The sequence below is a fragment of the Anastrepha ludens genome, chromosome 4, assembly GCF_028408465.1.
Source record: "Anastrepha ludens isolate Willacy chromosome 4, idAnaLude1.1, whole genome shotgun sequence".
Classification (NCBI taxonomy): domain Eukaryota; kingdom Metazoa; phylum Arthropoda; class Insecta; order Diptera; family Tephritidae; genus Anastrepha; species Anastrepha ludens.
Genome location: NC_071500.1, coordinates 114,883,243 through 114,903,086, shown reverse-complemented (window position 1 = coordinate 114,903,086; position 19,844 = coordinate 114,883,243). Strand labels below are relative to the sequence as shown.

Genomic DNA, 19,844 nt, shown 5'->3' with positions numbered 1-19,844 from the left:
CGGATTTATATCCGACCAAGGATTATCACTTCAGCAGCTTTGCCCGTATACGTGTGGGGAATGTTTATGATTCTACAACAACAACATGGTGTCGCCATCAGCCTAATTCATATGTACACTCAACGAACATTGATCGGATTTGTATGTACATATTATCGACGTTTTCTTCGTTCTGCAAATTGAAAACAGATTTTGGTTTGAAAAAAAAAAAGAATTTTTAATCTGTTCCGTGACGTTGTAAATAACGTTGTTTTGTTAATAACGAGAATTGACGGTATCAACCTCTCTACCTTTCAAATGGAGTAAAATAAAGAATAGACATAGCGAAGTAGGATATATTTTTTAAAAATCTCGGTCAATTCTCAGTATCTTCAATGTAATGCAATTTTTTTTACAAAGTTCCGTGGCCACTATTAGATTCTCCTCTCCCCTGTCTAGATGCACAATAAATATTACTTTTTTAGTTCTTAATAAAGTACATTTACTGACAAGAGTAAGTATTTAATGCATCTTTTTTGAATTTCCAAACAGTAGAATCTCTCAAAACGCAAACAAATCATACCAGAGGTGGTCGCAAATAGCGAGGAGTTGTATTGGACGGATTTAAAAAATTACTTAGCAATTATTCAGAAAAAAAAAGTTTAGAATTCTGTTACAAATTCGACGTTTGACGACGTTTGACGACGTTCTACTCATGGCAAAATACAAAAACACACTAATTCGCATATTCAAGCTGCTAGAAACAAAAGCAAAAATTATAGGACTGAATGTCAACGCCGAAAAAACTAAGTTTATGCTTCACTCAACACGAAATATGGGTATGTTCAACAATGCATTATAATGCGCAACATACCATTTCAGAGTGAGCAGTACGTTCAAAAATGCAAATATGGCAGTACTGCAAACGCAACGCGTTCTTAAACGTAATTTTTGTATCAAAAGTCATGCATTATTTGCAGCAAAAATTTTCACACTGCCAATAAATACGCTAGTACAATGTCTGATGAAAAGTGGGTATTTAATTATTTATTTTAGCTTTTAATACAAAAATTGATGAAAAATACGATATTTAAACTTTATTTATTTATTTAGTGATTACTTTAGTACATCGGAGATAAAATTACTGCTCAGAGTCCGACTGAGCATGGAGAACGAGTTCACGTCGGGAAGGAGGAAAAAGAGCGTGCTCTGGGCTAAGGTCGTAGATGAAGTAAAAAAAGTTAATAAAGATTTAAAAATATATAGAAACATCGCCGAGCGAAAATTTCTAATTTACTCACCACATATAAGCGAATAAAAAAAAGAAACAATACATCCGGTAGAGAATCAACATCATGGCTTCACTACGAAGACTTTGATGAGGTGTATGGTACCAGGCACTCAATCAATGTGCCCACTCAAAATTTACAAAGCTTAGTTGAGCTGCCGATGTCGATATTAACGGAACCTAATAATGTTGAGCCATCAAATTCTCCACAAACTTCAAGTCGTACAACCCCACAGTCTCGAAAAACTTATTTTTGAAAGAGATGGCTTGATGACGTAGAAGCAGACTTAAAAGCGATGAACGTTCGTAATTGGCAAAATGAGGCAAGAGAGAGACTGAATTGGAGGAGGATTGCTCATGAAGCTATGGTCCACCACAGACTGTGAAGCTAAGAGAGAGCGTGTTATATATTTATAGGTAACCCCAAATAGGTTTTACATACTTTTTTAATATTAATGAAAACAGAATATGGAAAAAAATTAACTTAAGATATCAAGAAATGTTGGAAGCAAGCATTGGCCCTAAGAATTTTTAATTTATTTCCTTTAGTCAATGGTAATATAACAAAAACTTAAGAACTAAAATTATATCTACTTAATGACAAATAATAAGACTCAATAAGGGACTCAAGACTTGTAGAAAGCCTATTAAGCTCTTCAAGTCCTCTTGTAAGAGGGGCGGAATTAAGGGAATTAGATCTGAGAACTTCCGACATAAAATGGATTATAAGAGTGAAGTATTCTCTTAGAAACATTGAAACTTATTTGGCCGAGTAGATCGGAACGGTCAATTATACCGAATATTACATCGCATATAAGCATTAAGCTTAAGGCGGCGGATCTCAAGTGATAAAACATTGGTAAGCATGCACCTAGCGCTGTAGGGTGGCAAGGGACTATCAAAGTGTAAAGGTTGAAGAACAAAAGAGCATATGAGGAATACATCGGATTGCAGATAACGAAGGCATACTCCAGCTTCGAACGGACTATATAAGAATTTCTCAGTGAACGGGTGTTTAAAATCACTAGCATAGCGTGGCAAAAAGGCTAAATTGGCATACGCCTTCGGAATAATAGAGTTAATGTGGATAATAAACGTAAAAGACGAAGCAAAATTACCACCAATTGCATAACGAATTTCATTGACTGAGGCAGAAGTTACATTTGAAATATAATAAGTTGAGGAAAGACGGTTCATGGACTTGGAAAACGTCATGTGATAATACTCACTAGTATCAAGACATAGTTTGTTTTGCAGAGTCTAACCACTCAGAACATTCAAGACTTCCTGTAATAACAATGTAGCCGACAGAGATTCTGCGAAAAAGTTTCAAACCGTCTGCATAGAGTAAATATTATATAATATTTTGGATACTTGAAACAACGAGCAACGGCATTAATGAAAAGTATAAACAAGATAGGAACTAAGAATTAATTTTTATCACCAGTTTTGGCCCAATAACGGTCTGCATATTGTGGTAGGTGAAACTCCTACTTATCTAGAACCGATACTCAATATATGTCCGCCATGTGAAGGGACACCGCACGATACTAACTACCTGCCTTCTCAAACCCAATCACCTAACATCCGTTTCCCTCTGGCTCTAACCTGTCGAAACAGCAAGTTTTCTGGGCCTACTGTTGGATGTCTTAGGCGAAGTCAATTGATGACTACACTGCACTGGCAGGGCCTAGGGAGCAGCTACAACAACAACGAAATAAATACAACAATTTTCAATACAAGCTCTCAGCTCAATTTTTTCACTTTTATTCATCTCATTTCTATACTTCTTTTTTTGTTGTTTTGTTGTTTTTAGTTTTAAATTAAATTAATTATTTTTAATATGGCAATTAATGTTTTGATTTTTTTCTGCATCAACATGAATTTATATATTTTCATTTGCTTCAATAGTAACTCAATTTGTTTGCTCCTGTGCGTCTCACATACAAATAATCAATTTTTTCGCTATTATTATACACTTTTTATCATAAAATTGTAGGTAGTTTCGTTTTTATGTTTTGCTCCGTTTGTTTATGTTTTGTGTGTGTGTTAAATATGTGTATGTGTTAGCTCACAGCTAATTAAATGAGACACAGAAGTGCAAATAAACACTTATTAACTACAACAACAGACAATACAAATGGCCATACATACATACATATTTATAGATTTCGTTTCCTTTTCTTGTTTTTGTTTTTTTTGTATATTGTATTTGCTAAAACGCTTATTAAATAGTATTTATTTATGGATTTTATAGCTTTTCTGATTTTGATCTTGCTAAGTTCAACTCAAACGCCTTTGATTTCTGAGACAAAATTTGCTTGTTTTACTTCAATATTTTTATTTTGTTGGTTGACTTAAATATTTCTCTTTATTAAAACTAGACAACAATAACATACATTTTAAACACACAAAATATGAATATTAAATATGCATTTAAATTACATTTGTCACACAATATTTTAGCTACTACATACAAACAAAAAAAAAAAACAAAGAAGAAGAAGATTTACAACATTTACACAGAGCGCATAGTGACTAATGCATGGACAGACAGATTGTGGCCATGAAAGTGGACTACCAGAAAATTTTGATTTTCGTTGTGCTAACAAATGCAAAGGCAAAAAGTATGCAGTTGTCGAAGATATGTTTCTTTCTTTGATTTCTTAGAAAATTATTTTGCATGCTAGGTATCATTTTTTGTTTTTGCTTTTGCTTGTTAGCTTTGTGAAGCGCTTGCACGTTCCTTGAGCACAAGCAGCTTATTGGGTTCCAAAGCGTTCAAAAGCGTTTGAAGGTATTCATTATAGCGAAATTCAATTTTTTTTTTCAAAGTGTTTATTTTTTATTTTTGGTTTTGGTTTTTTAATAGATGCGCGATTTGGCTAATAAAATTTTAATTTTCATTTACTAAGACTTTTCACGGCGGCACTCAAATGGCGTGCGCCTGGTTATACTGGCGCAAGCGCGCAAGCCCAGCTAATCACATGCGTCATTACAACAACTGTACATTTGTATGTATGTAAATTGCTTGCTGCAGCGTTTGGTGGCAGGGTCACACGCAAGGCTGCGCAAAGCAATGCCATACAAATTACTTATTTTAACAATTTTTCAAAAATTGACGTAATTTTCTTTTGTTTTTAGGAAGAGCGGTAATTTTTACAAAAACAACTTAACTAGCTTTACACTTACATAAATATACATAGAGTTTATGGGTTTGTTAACAGTTTCAATAGTCACTACATATAGATTAGCTATTCAAGTATGTGTATGTATGTGCGAACTAAATACAATACATTTTAATGATATTCCATTTTGGATTGATTTTTGTTTGCAAAAAATTTGTTCAGCTACTAAATTAGTATGAAATAATATTTACCATTTATTTAAATTACATTTTAAATACGTTTATACATATATATATATTCTTTAATTATGCGCCCAAGCACGTCGTCACACACGCACACACACACCGCACCTTTTAAAAACGCAGCCTAGGCATTTCGTTACTTTTTACAAAATAATTATTACTATTTTTATTTTCACGTTTACAACATACACACATATACACGTGCATACTGACATACATACACACATACAGGCACACTTATTAAAATAGTTCACATTAATTTTTTACATATATTTTACATTTTTGATTTACTCTTTATAGCATTTTTAACATTTTTAGTTCCACTTTGCTTATCATTAAAAACTAAGTTTTCTTTTTTAAATTAAATTAAAATGTATTTTGTTTGGTGAAGAAGTCTTATGATTTTTGCAGCTAACAATAAGGGACAATTGCCCTATAAATATATATATTGTATATATATGTATATATAGGTTTTGAAAAACACATTTGTCGCCTTTTCAAAATATATTCCAAGTGCTTTGTTTTTTTTTTTACATTTTTTTATTGTTCTCTTTTGTGGCTGCATATTTACTCGTTCTTAGTTTATTCCTAACTGCACTTTTACCTACTAGAAAGCATTTATGGCGCTTCAATGCATTTGTTGTTGTTTAGATTTGAAAAAAATATATATATTATTTACTTTTATTTTACATAAAAAAATGTAACCAAAACTAGTCTGGTGTCTGCTGACTAGATAAATTTATGTTATGTATTTTTAATTATTTTAATTTTTGTTTTGTATTTTTTAACTACTTATACTCGCGCATTTGTGTGTGTAGAGTTCCAATTATTCAAGGGTTTCATGAGAAAAGACAAGGAGCATTAGTTGCAATGCATTAGAGTTCAGAGTTTCATTGACTACGCGAAAGAAGTTATGAAAAAGAAGAAATAGATATACAAAAAATATATAATTTATGTATGTAGTGAAAATTGTTTACGACTCTAGCTTGAGATCAAATCCTGCAGCTTAGGACTTTAAAAATGTTCAATATTTAATTTCAAGACTTCCATGTATAGTGTAGATACATACCAGCAAATGTACATACATACATACATACACCTGTATGTATCATATGGTAGAAACCTCTAGCAGCAGTATATACATATGTATGTACATATGAGCTTATTCCACACCTTCTGTCTGTAAATAATCGCAACTCTACTGAATGCGTCGCTGTTGGTTGGCGTCTTCGTAATTTTTTTCTAGCACTTACTTGTATGTGCACATTAAGAAAAAGTGCATTTTTTGTTGGTGCACTATTTTGAAAAATGTGAGAAAGCATTGCTTTGCAAATAAGATCCACAAATGGCTCGCCTATGCAGAGGCTTCGCTTCTTCTTAGCGCTTTTAGAGGGAGAATTTAATATAATAAAGAGAAATATTTCTTGTTTTAGTTTAGCTATATTACAATTTTTCAATTCAAATTTCTTCGAAAAGCGATTTTTCGAAAATCGTATTTTCCTGAGACTAATTGCATCAATTTTCTCCTGCAATTTTCTTCTGCAAATGCCAAGCGCAGCTCAAAATCGCGTACAGCACTAAAACTGTTAAATAAATTTTAACATACAATTCCCATTTTCTGATCGTTTTAGTTTGCAAATACAACGCAAATTTATGTACGCCCGTGTTTGTATAGAAATCCTAAACAGGTTAAATAAATGTTTTTCTACTAACGGTAAATTAGGAAATTAGCACGCTGCCATAGAAAATTAATGCAATTTTTTCGCCTATTTACACCCTCAGTTCCCTCCGCACCTAGCACAATATTGCACAAACCCCGATTTTTTCTCCATTCTTCCTCTTACTCTACACAATACTCTCCCGATCGCGTGTGCGCGCCGTCGTCGTCGCTGGCATGTCTGTGAAAACGTGCGGGGCGTGCACCCCACTCGGCACTACGCGCCGCAGTGACGAATCATTGGGCCGCTTGACGTTGCCCTGAATTATACGCCATATCCATGTAGTGAAAGTATTTCCGCTGCGCGTCGCTGTAGAGGAACCTGGCGCTGTTGAACCGGAAGCACGACTGCCATCAATGTCGGGAGCGTAGCTGACGCTATTGTGCCCGGTGTGGCTGCTGAGATGCGGAATGCCACCAATAACACCTCGCCCGCTGTTGGCGTTCGTCAGCGTTGTTATATTAATGTTTGCATGTTCCAGCGTCTCCAAGGAGCGCCAACGTTTCGTGCGCGCCAGTATTTCGTCGGGTGGACCAGTGAGGGATGCCTGACGTTGAAGCAGTGGCGATTGCGCATCCTCTTCGATGGTCATGCCACCATTGCAGTTGTTGTTCAGGTGCTTGTAGGGTAGCAACGCACCACCAACTATACCGCTTCCACCAACGGTAATAACGTGGCCACCACTGCGTCTACGGTTTAGCAGGGTGGATGCGACAGGCACTACAGTCGGTTGCAGGCTGCTACTATGCCCGTATCGTAAACCGCCGTTATCTCGCATCAGCAGACCAACATCGTCATCGTAGTCGTCGCCCTCCAGATTATTTGTATCTACGTCCGCGGTGGCATCTTGGTGATCCAATAGTCCCACCTCATCTACTTCGTCGCACTCGACTCCATTCATATTTGCGCTTTCAGACTCAGTTGCTTTGTCCTCTTTTGCACCGATTGCTGCAACTGCATCCAAGGAACGTGAATTGTTCTTACAAAGTTTGGACGGTGGCAGTTTGACAGGCTCGTTTCGCTTGCGCAGCTGCATTGGCATTGGATCAAGGGAGCGTGTTTCACGCAATAAAATCGTTTGAGCGACAGTCGGATGCCTACTGATATCACTAAACTCTTGTATGGAGGCTGAAGATGGCAGCTTTTCGCTGATAATGCGCCGATGTGGACGTACCAAGGCAAGTGGCTTGTGGCTGGGTGAGCTAGCAACGGAATGTGGTGCACGGTGTGTTCCTCCCAACAGTGTACTACCAATAATGCTCACCACATCAATACCACTTCTTTCACGACTGACTATTCCACTGCCTCCACCACTATCTCCATCACCATACCCATTCACGCACTCATTATCACAGTTCGTTTCGTTTTCGGAATGCTCCAGTGTGTTGTTTGATGCGCGTGTTGACTCCAGTAGCGTGTAAGTCTCACCGACACTCCCACTTCTGTCACCACCACCCCCTGCACCACCATAGTAGCTCATGCGTTCGGGTATGCTATTGCCACCGATACCATTCAGGGACGGCCGATCGTAACGACGCGACGACAGATGTGGCGAGTCGCGTGCCACATGATATGTGGAACCTTGTAGGCTGTAATTGGACTCTACATCTGTGCGTGGCACCATTGATGTACGACGCGAGCCACCGCCATAGTAGTGCATGCCTACAATGCTCGGTTGACGTGAGTCACTATTCAGCTTTGGACTTTTGCGCGGTCGGCAGAACAGTGGCGGTGGCATATCAGTCATATCCACCAGCTTCCGCTGTATTGCCTTCTCTGTAGCGCCTGTCAGCCAGTATGTGACCACCTCACCTTTGCCCTTCATCGCCACAAGTCCACGTTTCTCGGTCACATAGCCGTCGAGCTTGTCAAGTGCCTCTTTACATTTGCCTGATATGTGTATCTTTAACGCCTCTCCGTTCGACTCCATGCGCGACGCTGTGTTTACTGTATCGCCGAATAGGCAGTAGCGCGGCATAGTCAGACCCACTACACCAGCAACCACGGGACCAGTGTGAATGCCGATGCGCAACTTGAGCGTTTCGTTGGGACGGTGTGCTATGCGATGTTGCTTGACTGCATGCAGCAGATCCAGAGCCATTGAAGCGATTTCGCCAGCATGTCGATCCCCGTTCTTGATTGGTAAGCCGGAAACCTATAATAGAAAGTAGTTTAAGATATGGATTGAGAAGTTCAAGGGTTTTAAGTGAGCTCTGAAATCGGTGTTAAAACTTACCACCATATAAGCATCGCCAATGGTCTCCACCTTGTACACATCATAGCCGCGGATGATGCGATCGAATACCGTGTAGAGATCGTTCAAGAAGTTCACCACCTGCAGTGGTGTACTCTCTGCCGACATAGCAGTAAAACCCACAATATCGCTGAAGTAGATAGTAACCTTTGAAAACAAAAAAAAAAGTTTTATTACAAATCGATGTTCTGTGCTTTGACCTTTCCCATATGTGCTTACCAGATCGTAAGACACTGGCTCGACACCCTGACCCATTGTCAGCTTTTCCGCCACGGTGCGCGGCAACATGCGATGTAATAAATCTTCTGTTTTGCGTTTCTCCTCGCACAACATGCGAGTGCGCTCGGTAACGATATCCTCCAAATTATTGGCATACTTTTCCATCATTTCCATCATTTGGTCCATAATATTTTTCGTCTTACCGCCACGCATTTTCTTCAAGCGATTGCTTTACAAATATCAGGAATTGCAGATGAATTTTAAAATACAAAATTGAGTGGCCGGCAATTTAAGCAACTGCATACTTACCGTATAGTTGGAAAATCGGGTCTTATTTCAGGGTCCTCACTCCAACAATCTTTTATACAATCCAACACATAGTCGGGACACAGCTCGTGTTCCCTTATGCATTCTAATTCAGGCCGAAACGGTATGCTGCCGGCTAACGGCAGTTCTTTTACCCGATCTACAATCTCCTTTGGCTCGTACGCGACCTGTCCGAATGGACCTTTTCGACTCACTATTTCGTACATAATTATCGCAAATGCGTAAACATCTCCTTTTTGGGTGCCATAGATGTGTGGATTGCGAAGCAATTCGGGTGCTTTCCAAAATTGATCTAGAAAGTAGAGATAGGGATTGGAATTGAAATTATGAAGTGACCAAACAACAAGAAACTGTCTACAAGGAATATTTAGAAACAAGTAAATTTTTATATTGATTATTTGGTTATTAACTTATACAAAGCACCTTTGTTAGTTAGAGGACTGAATAGCCTCAATTTGAACATTTATGAGAGTGTTCGTTCTCATTTACTGTGCTATGCGCTGTTGCGTTGTTGTGATGGAAAAGGGAAATCACTCGACTTCCCCGTCTCAAGCGATTACCAAACACAAAGAAATAAACCGATCTGACTGAAATTTGAGGTGTGTTCTTCCAAGAGATGCTATTAACTAAATATAATCTTGATATGCGCCAGTAGTGTCATCTCTCTGACTTTGCTTAGGGTTTTCAAACGACGAATGTGTTTTCGTGTGTTTCTTACACCGTCCAATGAAATGAACTTTTGACTTTTTTAAGAGAGGTGGGGCTGAATTGACCGTCTGATGGATGAAAAAGATTTGCTTTGATTTCTTAAACTGGACTTAAAGGCATTACTAGTTTAGTTACACAAAATTAAATTAAATAAAAACTCACAGAAATTGTAATTATTAATTTTTTAACTCCCATTTCCAGTATTTTTATGTATACATTTACTAGAGCGTCCATTTATCTTCTTTGATATTTAATACAAAGACATCTTATTGTTCAGCTGTTAATAAATTAAAGGTTCTTTGACTGCGCCTATGTAGGAACTCATAGACTTCCATATCCGACATTTACCTCTCGAACAAAAACTATTTTGCGGAAAAAATATTTTTAACGAAAGGAGTTCCGCCAAAATCAACAATAAAATCTTCAGTTCGTTAACTTTAATTCTAAAACTGCCAAGCCCATTTCTTTGGGTTCATCGCCTCCAGCAAACATTTTTACTAGATTTAATACTGCAGTTTTGCAAAAACTCCTTGCTACGTTTGCATACATAAAAGAACCTTTTTCTTAATATGTTCTGACTTCGTTCACTCACTTCGGTAGTGCTGGTGCTCTCCTATGGACTCGCTTTCTGCACAATTTCTCAACTCGTGCAATCCAAAGTCGGCCACTTGCAACATCCAACGCGAGGTAACCACACAGTTCGATGATTTTAAATTTCCATGGAACATCAGCTGCGAATCGTGTATGTATATCATGCCCTGAAATTGTAGGCGTATGAGTATATGTGAGTATATAGCGGGACTATGCAATACTCACCTTTATTAAGTCGTGAATCAGTGAGGCAATGAACAGATCATCCAGCTTGATGTCCTCATTCTCGATTATGTCGTAGAGACTGCCCTTGGCACAGTAATCGGTGACTAGTAGTATACGTGTCGGCTCCACACAAGCCCCAATAAAGCTATTTATGTTATCATGGCGTAGTTCGCGCAACAAACGCATTTCTTTCATTATTTCGCGTGAGATGTCCCGCTTCCGCGGAAACTTCAACTCCTTGATGCGCACGACAGCGCCGCGTAAGCGTGCCGTTGAGGTGAATACTTGATTTGAGCAACGCGATCCAAACGATTGGGCACTCACTAAGCTCAACTGTTTTCAGTGTTGTTGTTGGCATTGAGAACAATGAAAGCAATTTGCGTTCGTCGTTCAGGCGTATCCAGTGAATTTGAGGTCGTGCCAAATGAGTCAACATTGATGGTCGATTGACGTCAGTGCGGTTGTCGTTAGGTCGATCATTAGGGCGACATTCAGTGGTTGTGGATTGGAGTGTTAGGCGGTGGCAAACGGTTTGTTGAATGTTTGGCGTTGGTTGATATGGCATGCGGAGTGAGATTCGTGTTGGTTGGTTGATTGCAAAACCAGCAAGTGAATGAAAGCATAAAGTATAATCAAGAGGAATTAGTGAAGCATTAGAGAGTGTTGTTTTAAGTGGTTGCTAATGGCGCCCTTTTAATTAAGAGTGCAACGCATATGAAACCCTCCTAAACCTTGTCAACTACTTGAATTGTGCTGAAGTATAGAACAATTTGGCAAAGATTTGAAACTAGAAACTCTTCTATGCTTGTTTTTGTTAATCTGTGTGGTGCTCAATGTGCGTTTAGGCAAGCAATCGAAATATGACATCAATCATAAAGTAGGCTAGCAGCACAATGCACGGAATGTAGAGGTGTGGCCAACATTACGAAGAAACGGAGATTAAGTTGGTGATATACGAAAAAAATCAACACAGTCTCCGCCCATATTACTTCGTTGCTGTTTGAATTAAAACAGATAGCGTTGCCAGCTCAAATCAAGCCAAGAATCGTCTATGAAAACAACGTATTCTAATTTTTTTTGAACTGTTAAAAGTGACACCGGCAGCCCGGCGATGACAAATCATTGGAACATCCACCTTCCACCTTCCTGGTTGGTAACGTACGGAGGTTTAGCAAGATTACTACAACAACAACGGCAATAACCGAGAAAATTTATTTATATAAAAATATCCCTCAGCGTGGACATCCTACCTCCAAATATGAAGAAATGGCACAGCGGTAAGATATTTTGGTCGAATGAAGGTCATGAACTTAAGAAAATATATAAGTGACTGAAGAAGTGGCTATACGTGTAAACACAGAGATAACGCTAAATGCACTTCGCCAAGAAATCGGATGATGATGCACACATTGAATTGGTCAAGGGAGACTAAATAAACGCTGGATTGATGAGGTCACAGCCGACCTAAGGAAAATGGGCATCACAAACTGGAAAGGCGTAATAGAGGATCGGTCGGAGTGCAGAACCGAATTTATGTCCCGGTCTGAACAAAACTGTATGACTAATGATGATGATGAGGATGAGCGGTTCACCAATGAAACAAATTTAATGGGTTAGATAAATCGAACAGTTTTGAGAACCACATAAATTTGAGAAACGTTGATTAAAGGTAAAGCAGACTTTGTTTTAAATTAGAACTTTTCCTTTCGTCGAATGAAATGTTCTTTTTAATATTTTCAGGGTCTTAATAGTTGATTAGCAATTTGGTGCTAATTGAACTGATTGATTGTCTATTGTCAATGCAGGTGGTAACGCACTGCACCGGTGAAATGCGAAGGAATTTAAATACGAGTTTAGAATTTTCTCTCAGTAGCTGTAATATTCAAAAATTAGCAGACGTCCGGAGAATAATGGTTGTTGGTGTTGCAGTTTAAAAATATCCATTAAATATTATCGTTCGAACAAAATTCACGTACATACATAAAATGCATACATATTTGTTTTGTAAAGTGTCATCACGAGCTTTTATGCCTCAAACCGCCAACAAAAGTACAGTTGGCAGGCCAGATGTGTAGGACCAAAGGCTTCATCGAATGCAATCTGCTATTTTACATACACAGATTCATTCCTCTTGTACTCGATTTTTATGCCCAACTGTTTTTCTTTTGCCGATTGGTAAACAAGCAAACAGTTGGCTTTACAGTCTCAGCCTGTTGGAATCTGTATTGCTGCAATAAGCGGAAATTGCAGTGTACGATTTACACGATTTACATTTGCAAGTGCGTATTGTTCGTGTGCGTATGCGAGCAAAAATGCATGCGCATGCATACATACACACATACATTCATGTGTAGGTGTTGGAGTGCCTTCAGCATTGGGGCGATGAAATTGTCACGTTCCTACGGTGGCCGAAGCGGAGCAAACTGCTACAGGACGTGTGCATGGCGAACAACGAAGCACGGAGAGTAGTCTGGCAACATATGTATGTTTGTATGCATGTATATATTTAAAACTTTTCATTTATAATGACACATTGGCGAATTGTTGACAATACCATTGGAGATGATGCGTAAATATTGGTTGGGCTAAAAACAGAAGACGAAGAACGGAGGAGACTTTTTCCACACAAGATTAATTTAAAATTAATTGAAGTTCAAAGAAAGCATATATGCATATACATACGCACATACACATGTTAATGATTGTAAACAATTCCAAGTTGAAGTAATTTTTTTTTAACAAATATTCCAAATAATCAGAAGTTGATGCGCTCGAAGGGTCCTTCAAAATTAAAAAAAAATGTTTATGTCTTCGATTTAACGCGCCCGCTGCAGTCGAATGGGTTTGTGCGTGACTTCCATTCGATGGAGGGTTTAGGGCTCGAAACAAACTGTTGGCATAAAACACCAAGTGATAGAAAATGTTTTTTGCCGTCCGCAAGCGACATAAAACTCCATCTGTAGGATGTCAGCAGCACGCAAGTTGGGGGAAGAGTTCGGAAAAACACACAACAAAGGATGTATGCGCTAATAAAGTGGCGTCCGACTAAACCAGCGTTGTGAAAATCGGGAAAGGGAATATAGACTAATTAGACTAGCTTCTGTAGAAGGGATTAACAAATAGTTAGTCTTCCTCGACCAACTCTGATTAACCCGTGGCCAGAAAGACTATATAATCTTATAACCCCGTAAGGCAATGTTTTTGCCCAGCGCTTACTCAGCTGACTTGAGCCCTTCCTGTCTGGTCAATCGGCCAAATGACCCTAAGACCTCACTGGTACAAAATTGCCCCTGTTAAATTCTTTCAGTCAAAGTTCTATAACTCCCTCAGTTTTTTCTCGGATTTTCTTGAAATTTCGACACAAAATTACGGAAGCGCTAAAGTTTTTAAATATGCATACAAAAACACAGAGTAACCCGCAAAAAACCAGAAGAATTTCCACTCTCTTCTTGTATGGAGAAACTAACTCGACGATGCCTTGCATTGCCTGTTCATTAACTATGCAGTTTTCTGCAATATTTTTGTGGACTAGTACTCACGAAAAATTTACAGCCCAATACTCAAATGCGAGGGTAAGGGAAGTGATATTCCTCGACCGATTCGACTGATTTCAATTGAACTTTCAGTGAGCCTAGCGAATAACCGCGCAGTGATCCAAAAGCCTACATTCGAAATTATGGAGAGTTCCTCACAGAATACTGCTTAGCTAACATTTTCAATCAATTTCAAACCATTCGTGAGCAAACTCATTGGGATACGTTTCTAAATGTACGAACACATCCTAAAGTAAATGGGGTGGTAGAATGGCTCAATCTAGGTGCGCACAGGTCAGATCAGTTTTAATGCGAATGAAAACCTAGTTTCTGATTATTATGAAAAAATGCATCCAAAGGTATTCATACGACTAGGCAAACAACAAGCTATAAATTACATACAGTTGCTTAAAAGTACAAATATAATAAGGCCGAATAAGTAACAACTCACCTTACTTGGCGATGAGACGATATCATTCCCCGAGTACCCCTTTATCTCTCCTATATCAATCTTCCATAGTAGACCCTCGATTTCCAGCTCGATTTTCCACTTTCGATAAATACTCATCGTGATGACACCTGCACAGAATAACAGTAAGCCAAGTACACCAGCAGCCACCACAGATGTGATATGTCGATCGTCTTTTTTGCACAGCTCATTGGCAAAGCCGCACATGGGTTCATCGAAAGGACGATCACCTCCCGATGGCCAGTCAACGCGTACAGAGCCATTGATGAGTTTGTATTCCTAAAGTCCAGCCGGAGAAAATAAAAACAGAAAAAAAGAAGAGAAACAAGCACAATTTTAAGCGACAGGTGAACAATTTTGACAATTTTGAGTGTAGCAGCTACACATACAGACATACATATGTGCGTATATGCAATTTTTTTTAAATAATTTTCTAAAACGAACTCATAAGTAAAGAAACTGAAAAAATGACGACTCACTCACTGGAATATCTTCTCCTTGTTGGAAATAGGCCACCGGTACCATATGAGAATTGCAGGATACATTATCACTAAAGTAGTGTTTGTGTGGCTTATAGGCCAGTACTGAGAAATTTCCTTCGGAATCACCGTTCTGGTCTATTTTTATGGTTGCACCAGTGATACCTGAGAAGCAAAGCGATTGGAGTTATTAAATTATTATTATTATTATCTACGTTAGGGTGGCTGCTTTATCTGAAATTACCGATACTGCTTGGGATACAATCTCGAAATATGAGGTTACCAAAAAAACTACAAAATATGAAATGGAAATAGTGTAATATTTACAGGTAGCGACTTGAGCCTGAGTCAATTAAAAAAAACTCGTTTATTTACTTCAATAATATTTAAGTAGAGCACCCAAATACTAATTTATTTCACACAAACTCGTTAGAAATTGCTCGTTAGTTTTAAATATTTTCTAACTTAATAAAAAAATTAATGAGAAGAAAATTAGTTACAACTTTTATATATATTTTTCATATAACTTTGCAGTCAATACGTTAGATCTTAACGTTTCCGAAACTCTATTGATGGTCAACATCGTGAGATAAGTAAAGGGTGGTTCAGTTTTAAGGGCCGGTGTTGATTTTAAATAAAATGCCATGTTTTTAAGAAATTATTATCATTTCTCCTTATTATGATAATATTGGTATAGCTCAATTACGCATGGAGCAAAATATCGGCCAAATAACCGCCGCGGCCTCGGCGGCACACCTCCATCCGATGGTCCAAATTTTCGATGACGCTGAGGCATAATTGAGGTTCTATGCCGTTAATGTGCCGAATTATCTCATCCTTTGGCTCTTGAAATGTTGCTGGCTTATCAACGTACAACTTTTCTTTCAAATAACCCCAACGGTGTCGTTGACGTTTAGGTGTGGTTCACATTCAATTTAACCACCCTTTATTTGCGTTGATCTGCCTGCTTGAACCGCACAACATTAAAGAGGATCCCAAAAAAATAAATTTGAAATATTCGCTGTGTTAAGAGTAATTTTATTTTTAACTATAATTTTTATTATATTATAAGTATTTAATTTCCAATTTTATAGGTTGCTTCTAGAGTCGTGCGCTTTAAAACATTCGAAAAAAGGTAAGCAGTTCTATAAAAATGCTTTGCTTTAAAGCGTAAATCGTTATTGTTAAATTAGTAGAAAGCCCATTAAAAAGTGTCATTGAAACATAAAAATAAAATTAATAAAATAGTTTTGAGGCGCCCTCGTGCCGATACTTCTCTGCTCGCTATCTCTGGGCCCTGGTCACTTGACGAAAAATTTGCATGTGAAAGCAACAACAAAGACTTCGAACAAAATTCACCGCTAGCGAATACAGTTATACCGCATAAAACTGGTATAATTCACTATTTCCAATGCTGCTTTGTTGCTTTAACATTGTAAATTTTCGTGTTGCCCGTCGTGTTAATACACCTTGCAATCATTTGTATTTAGTCTACAGTCAACAACAACATTGGGAAGAACGAGAACACAAAGGATGTTGACATAGCACGAACATCACTAGTAACGAGCTGAAGCAACAAATGTTTCCCTGTATGAACGCCGACTTACTAATACCAGAGAATGTTAATGCATTAACATTCTCTGCTAATACTCATTAAGTGCTTCCAAAAATGTTATTTTTCGCAGCTCTTTTCCAGGTGCTACAAATATATTTCTATTTATACCACTTGTTTGACCTATTCGCTACTTGCTAACGCTATGGTCTCAATTTGGGAAAAATACTGAAAATCAAACTTGAGGCTCTAGTTGGAATCTACAAACCTTTTATGATCCGCTTAAAATTTCATATTTAGCAGTTTTTTTATAACCTCACGTTTCTGAAGGGTGCCCCATAATAAATACATATGTTTTTTTTCTCATACAAATTATTGCCACCTTAATGTTTTTTTAATACTATTTTCGAAATGCTTACTTACTTCTATAAGTACGATTTTTGATAATAGTCTCAATTATTCTAGTTCCATTACTAGCTACATCGTATATCACATCATCCGTCAGTATGCGCTCCTCCTGGCGCAGCAATTTATCCAACGCCCAGGCATAGAGCTTAACGGAATCATAGAGGTAAGCGGCATATATAGAAACAAACTGCAAAAAGCAAGAAAAGTAATGAAATCAGCATAGAAATAATTGAATGAAAAATATTGCAAAAATTCCACAAGAAATGTACTACTACATACACACATACACACATACATATGCATACAATTGTACTAGTAAATTTATATTCAAATGGCGCTGTAGAGAAAGCATTTGATGCTATTATTTATAATTGAGCGCACTTTTCCATCGTCGGCAGCAAAGAAAACAATTCATGGCTTGTTAGCATACTTGTAGGCGCCTTCAGAATCAACAAAAGCCATCGTTCCCGCTGAATGTTATTGCTCCTGGCGCAAAAGGCGCACCTTAAATAATTTCACATAGCTTTTGTCATTCGCAATTTATTTGTTTGACAAAGGAGTGCGTCTGCCACGCATCTTTGTGAGAAATTCATAAACAGTTCTCCAACTAACCGAGCGTACATACATACATACGTCCCATATTTTTTGTTCTACTTGAAAGCACTTCGTAACATCGCTGCGACTTGTTGTTCTTTGAAAGTCGGTTATTAAATTAATTGACTTCAGGAGAAATGAAAAAAACCCCGAAAGTTGATTTCATTTTATTTGCAGCTGTTCCCACACACCAATCGGCGGGTGATACCAGCGATATCAATTTTTATTAGCGTCTTTGGCATTCTGGGCATCAAATTGAGTTTTTGTTTCGACTACATGCATACATACAAACAGATAAATGACTTCTATGCTTACAGGTGCACTTACCTTAAGATATTTATTATTGTAAAATAACGATGGCACAAGAAAGTCGAACGGCTTCTTTGCATTGTATTCGCGCACTCTGGCCGTGAAATTTTCGTAACTGTCCGTTGGTGGCGTCGACGCCACGACTAGCAAACTGCGCGCCAATTGCTTGAAACTCTCCGATTCGTGACAAACTTTCATCGCCTCAACATGCTCCGGTTTTCGTAAATACTTTTCGGCTTCTCTAAAAAGAAGTATTTCGATTTTGTTTGTTGTTTTTTGTGTTTTTTATAACCATTTAGTGGGGCGATTTAGTAGTTGGCAAAGGCGCAAAAATTAAAAGAAAAAAACAAATAAAGGTAAGGTTAAGTTGAAGAAGCCGTAATAAAAAGTCATTTTACTTCCATAGTTGAAAATAAAAGAGTGCAATTAAATAGGGAAATATTTTCTTATTGCAAGGGGGTTGGATGTGTGGGTGTTAGTACGTTTGGAGGCAGCATTTGTTAATGGTGCATGGCATGTGGGGTGGGTGTGCGAGTGTGTGTGTGAATAATTCTTTGGGTGTTTGTGTGTATGTGCGCTTAACTACTTACTTTGGTGTATAGGGCATCATATCGACAAAGATGACCATGTATTCACCTTTGAGGAACAAGTTGCTCGTTTCCATGGAGAGCATAAAGTCGACCAGAGAGCTCGCCGAACCCAAGAAGACATAGATGCGTGTGCGATTCATTGTATTTTGTACAGTCTGCAAACAGAAGAAAAAACAAAAGTGAGCAAAATGGATTGAGGTAAAGGAGAGATAACACAATTCGGCCAGTACTTAAAATTTTATACACCGGTTGTTATGCGCAAAGTTTTAATGGCAACAAAAGTTAATGCCAAAGTACGTAATTAATGAAAGTGGTTTATCTTTTTAAAGGGCAGAGGTCATATTTAGTTTTGTGTTTAAAAGAAGCCGAGTCTCTCTCAAAAGTTTTAAATGTGGAGAACTGTGTTGACTGAATGGGCTACTGCAGAAACAACCAATGGAACCGCTTGAATGAAGTTATATTTCACAAGTAATTCGAAGACATTTTTTTCCTAAAATTGTGCAAATAATTGAATTGTTTTTTTTTTACAGAATTTTTTTTACAAAAAGAATCAGACAGACAAATGATTGCTTGGACCAGACTTTACCATTTTTGTGTTGTTTCCACCCATTCACTCTAGGAAATAGAGTTATTTGTTTATATCCACATGTCTGTGCTGCTACATCGAAGTTTTTATCAACCTACGCGAGCAATACAAGTGTGTGTGTATTTGTTCATTCATAAAACATTCACGCGAACACCATTTCTTGACTCACCTGATACCAAAAACTCGTGCGACAGCATGGCAACCCTAGGGCGCAGCATTTTGGCATATTTGTTAGAAACGCTTCCTTGTGATTTATTGTCATATTCCTCTTGGTGGCCTGTTCTTTGAGCAAATCAGCGACAGTGGTCCACAGCTCATCATGCAAAATGGAGAACTTTTTCCAGCCATAGTAACGCAATAACGAAATCACCGACTTAATCACCTACGTAACAAATAGAAAATGAAGCATTAAAATTGGTATGAAAAAAGCGATTGCATGTGAATGTATGGCTGAATTGGTGTGGATGTACATATGTAAACTGGGAATTTTTCATTTTATATCAATGTTTTTGTCGCTGTTAATCCATGTAAATGAGTTGCGGCTGGAGATTTGCATTAGTAATCCTGGTCGCTTGAATAAATGGACTTTTTATACGTAAATTTTGTTGTTGTTGTTTTTTGGTTTCGGTTTTTTGTTAGGCTATA

The 19,844-nt window shown here is 37.9% G+C and overlaps 1 protein-coding gene across 5 annotated transcripts in view; it reads right to left on the bottom strand.

Annotated features, from left to right (window-relative positions):
- Positions 1-5,351: 5,351 nt before the first annotated feature.
- LOC128860698 (receptor-type guanylate cyclase Gyc76C-like) overlaps positions 5,352-19,844 on the bottom strand; it is a 150,188-nt gene continuing 135,695 nt past the window's right edge. For 4 of the 5 annotated variants that reach the window (XM_054098366.1, XM_054098368.1, XM_054098369.1 and 1 more), the window contains 12 exons: positions 19,369-19,581; positions 18,614-18,768; positions 18,042-18,264; positions 17,136-17,307; positions 15,165-15,325; positions 14,664-14,960; positions 10,680-11,012; positions 10,456-10,621; positions 9,138-9,447; positions 8,829-9,057; positions 8,592-8,756; positions 5,352-8,510 (listed from right to left, as the gene is read on the bottom strand). In XM_054098366.1, coding sequence (XP_053954341.1) covers positions 6,483-8,510; positions 8,592-8,756; positions 8,829-9,057; positions 9,138-9,447; positions 10,456-10,621; positions 10,680-11,012; positions 14,664-14,960; positions 15,165-15,325; positions 17,136-17,307; positions 18,042-18,264; positions 18,614-18,768; positions 19,369-19,581 — 4,452 coding nt within the window. In that variant the 3' untranslated portion in view covers positions 5,352-6,482. Of the gene's footprint in view, positions 8,511-8,591; positions 8,757-8,828; positions 9,058-9,137; positions 9,448-10,455; positions 10,622-10,679; positions 11,013-14,663; positions 14,961-15,164; positions 15,326-17,135; positions 17,308-18,041; positions 18,265-18,613; positions 18,769-19,368; positions 19,582-19,844 lie in introns of those variants that run through there. The other variant, XM_054098370.1, reaches the window with a different exon arrangement.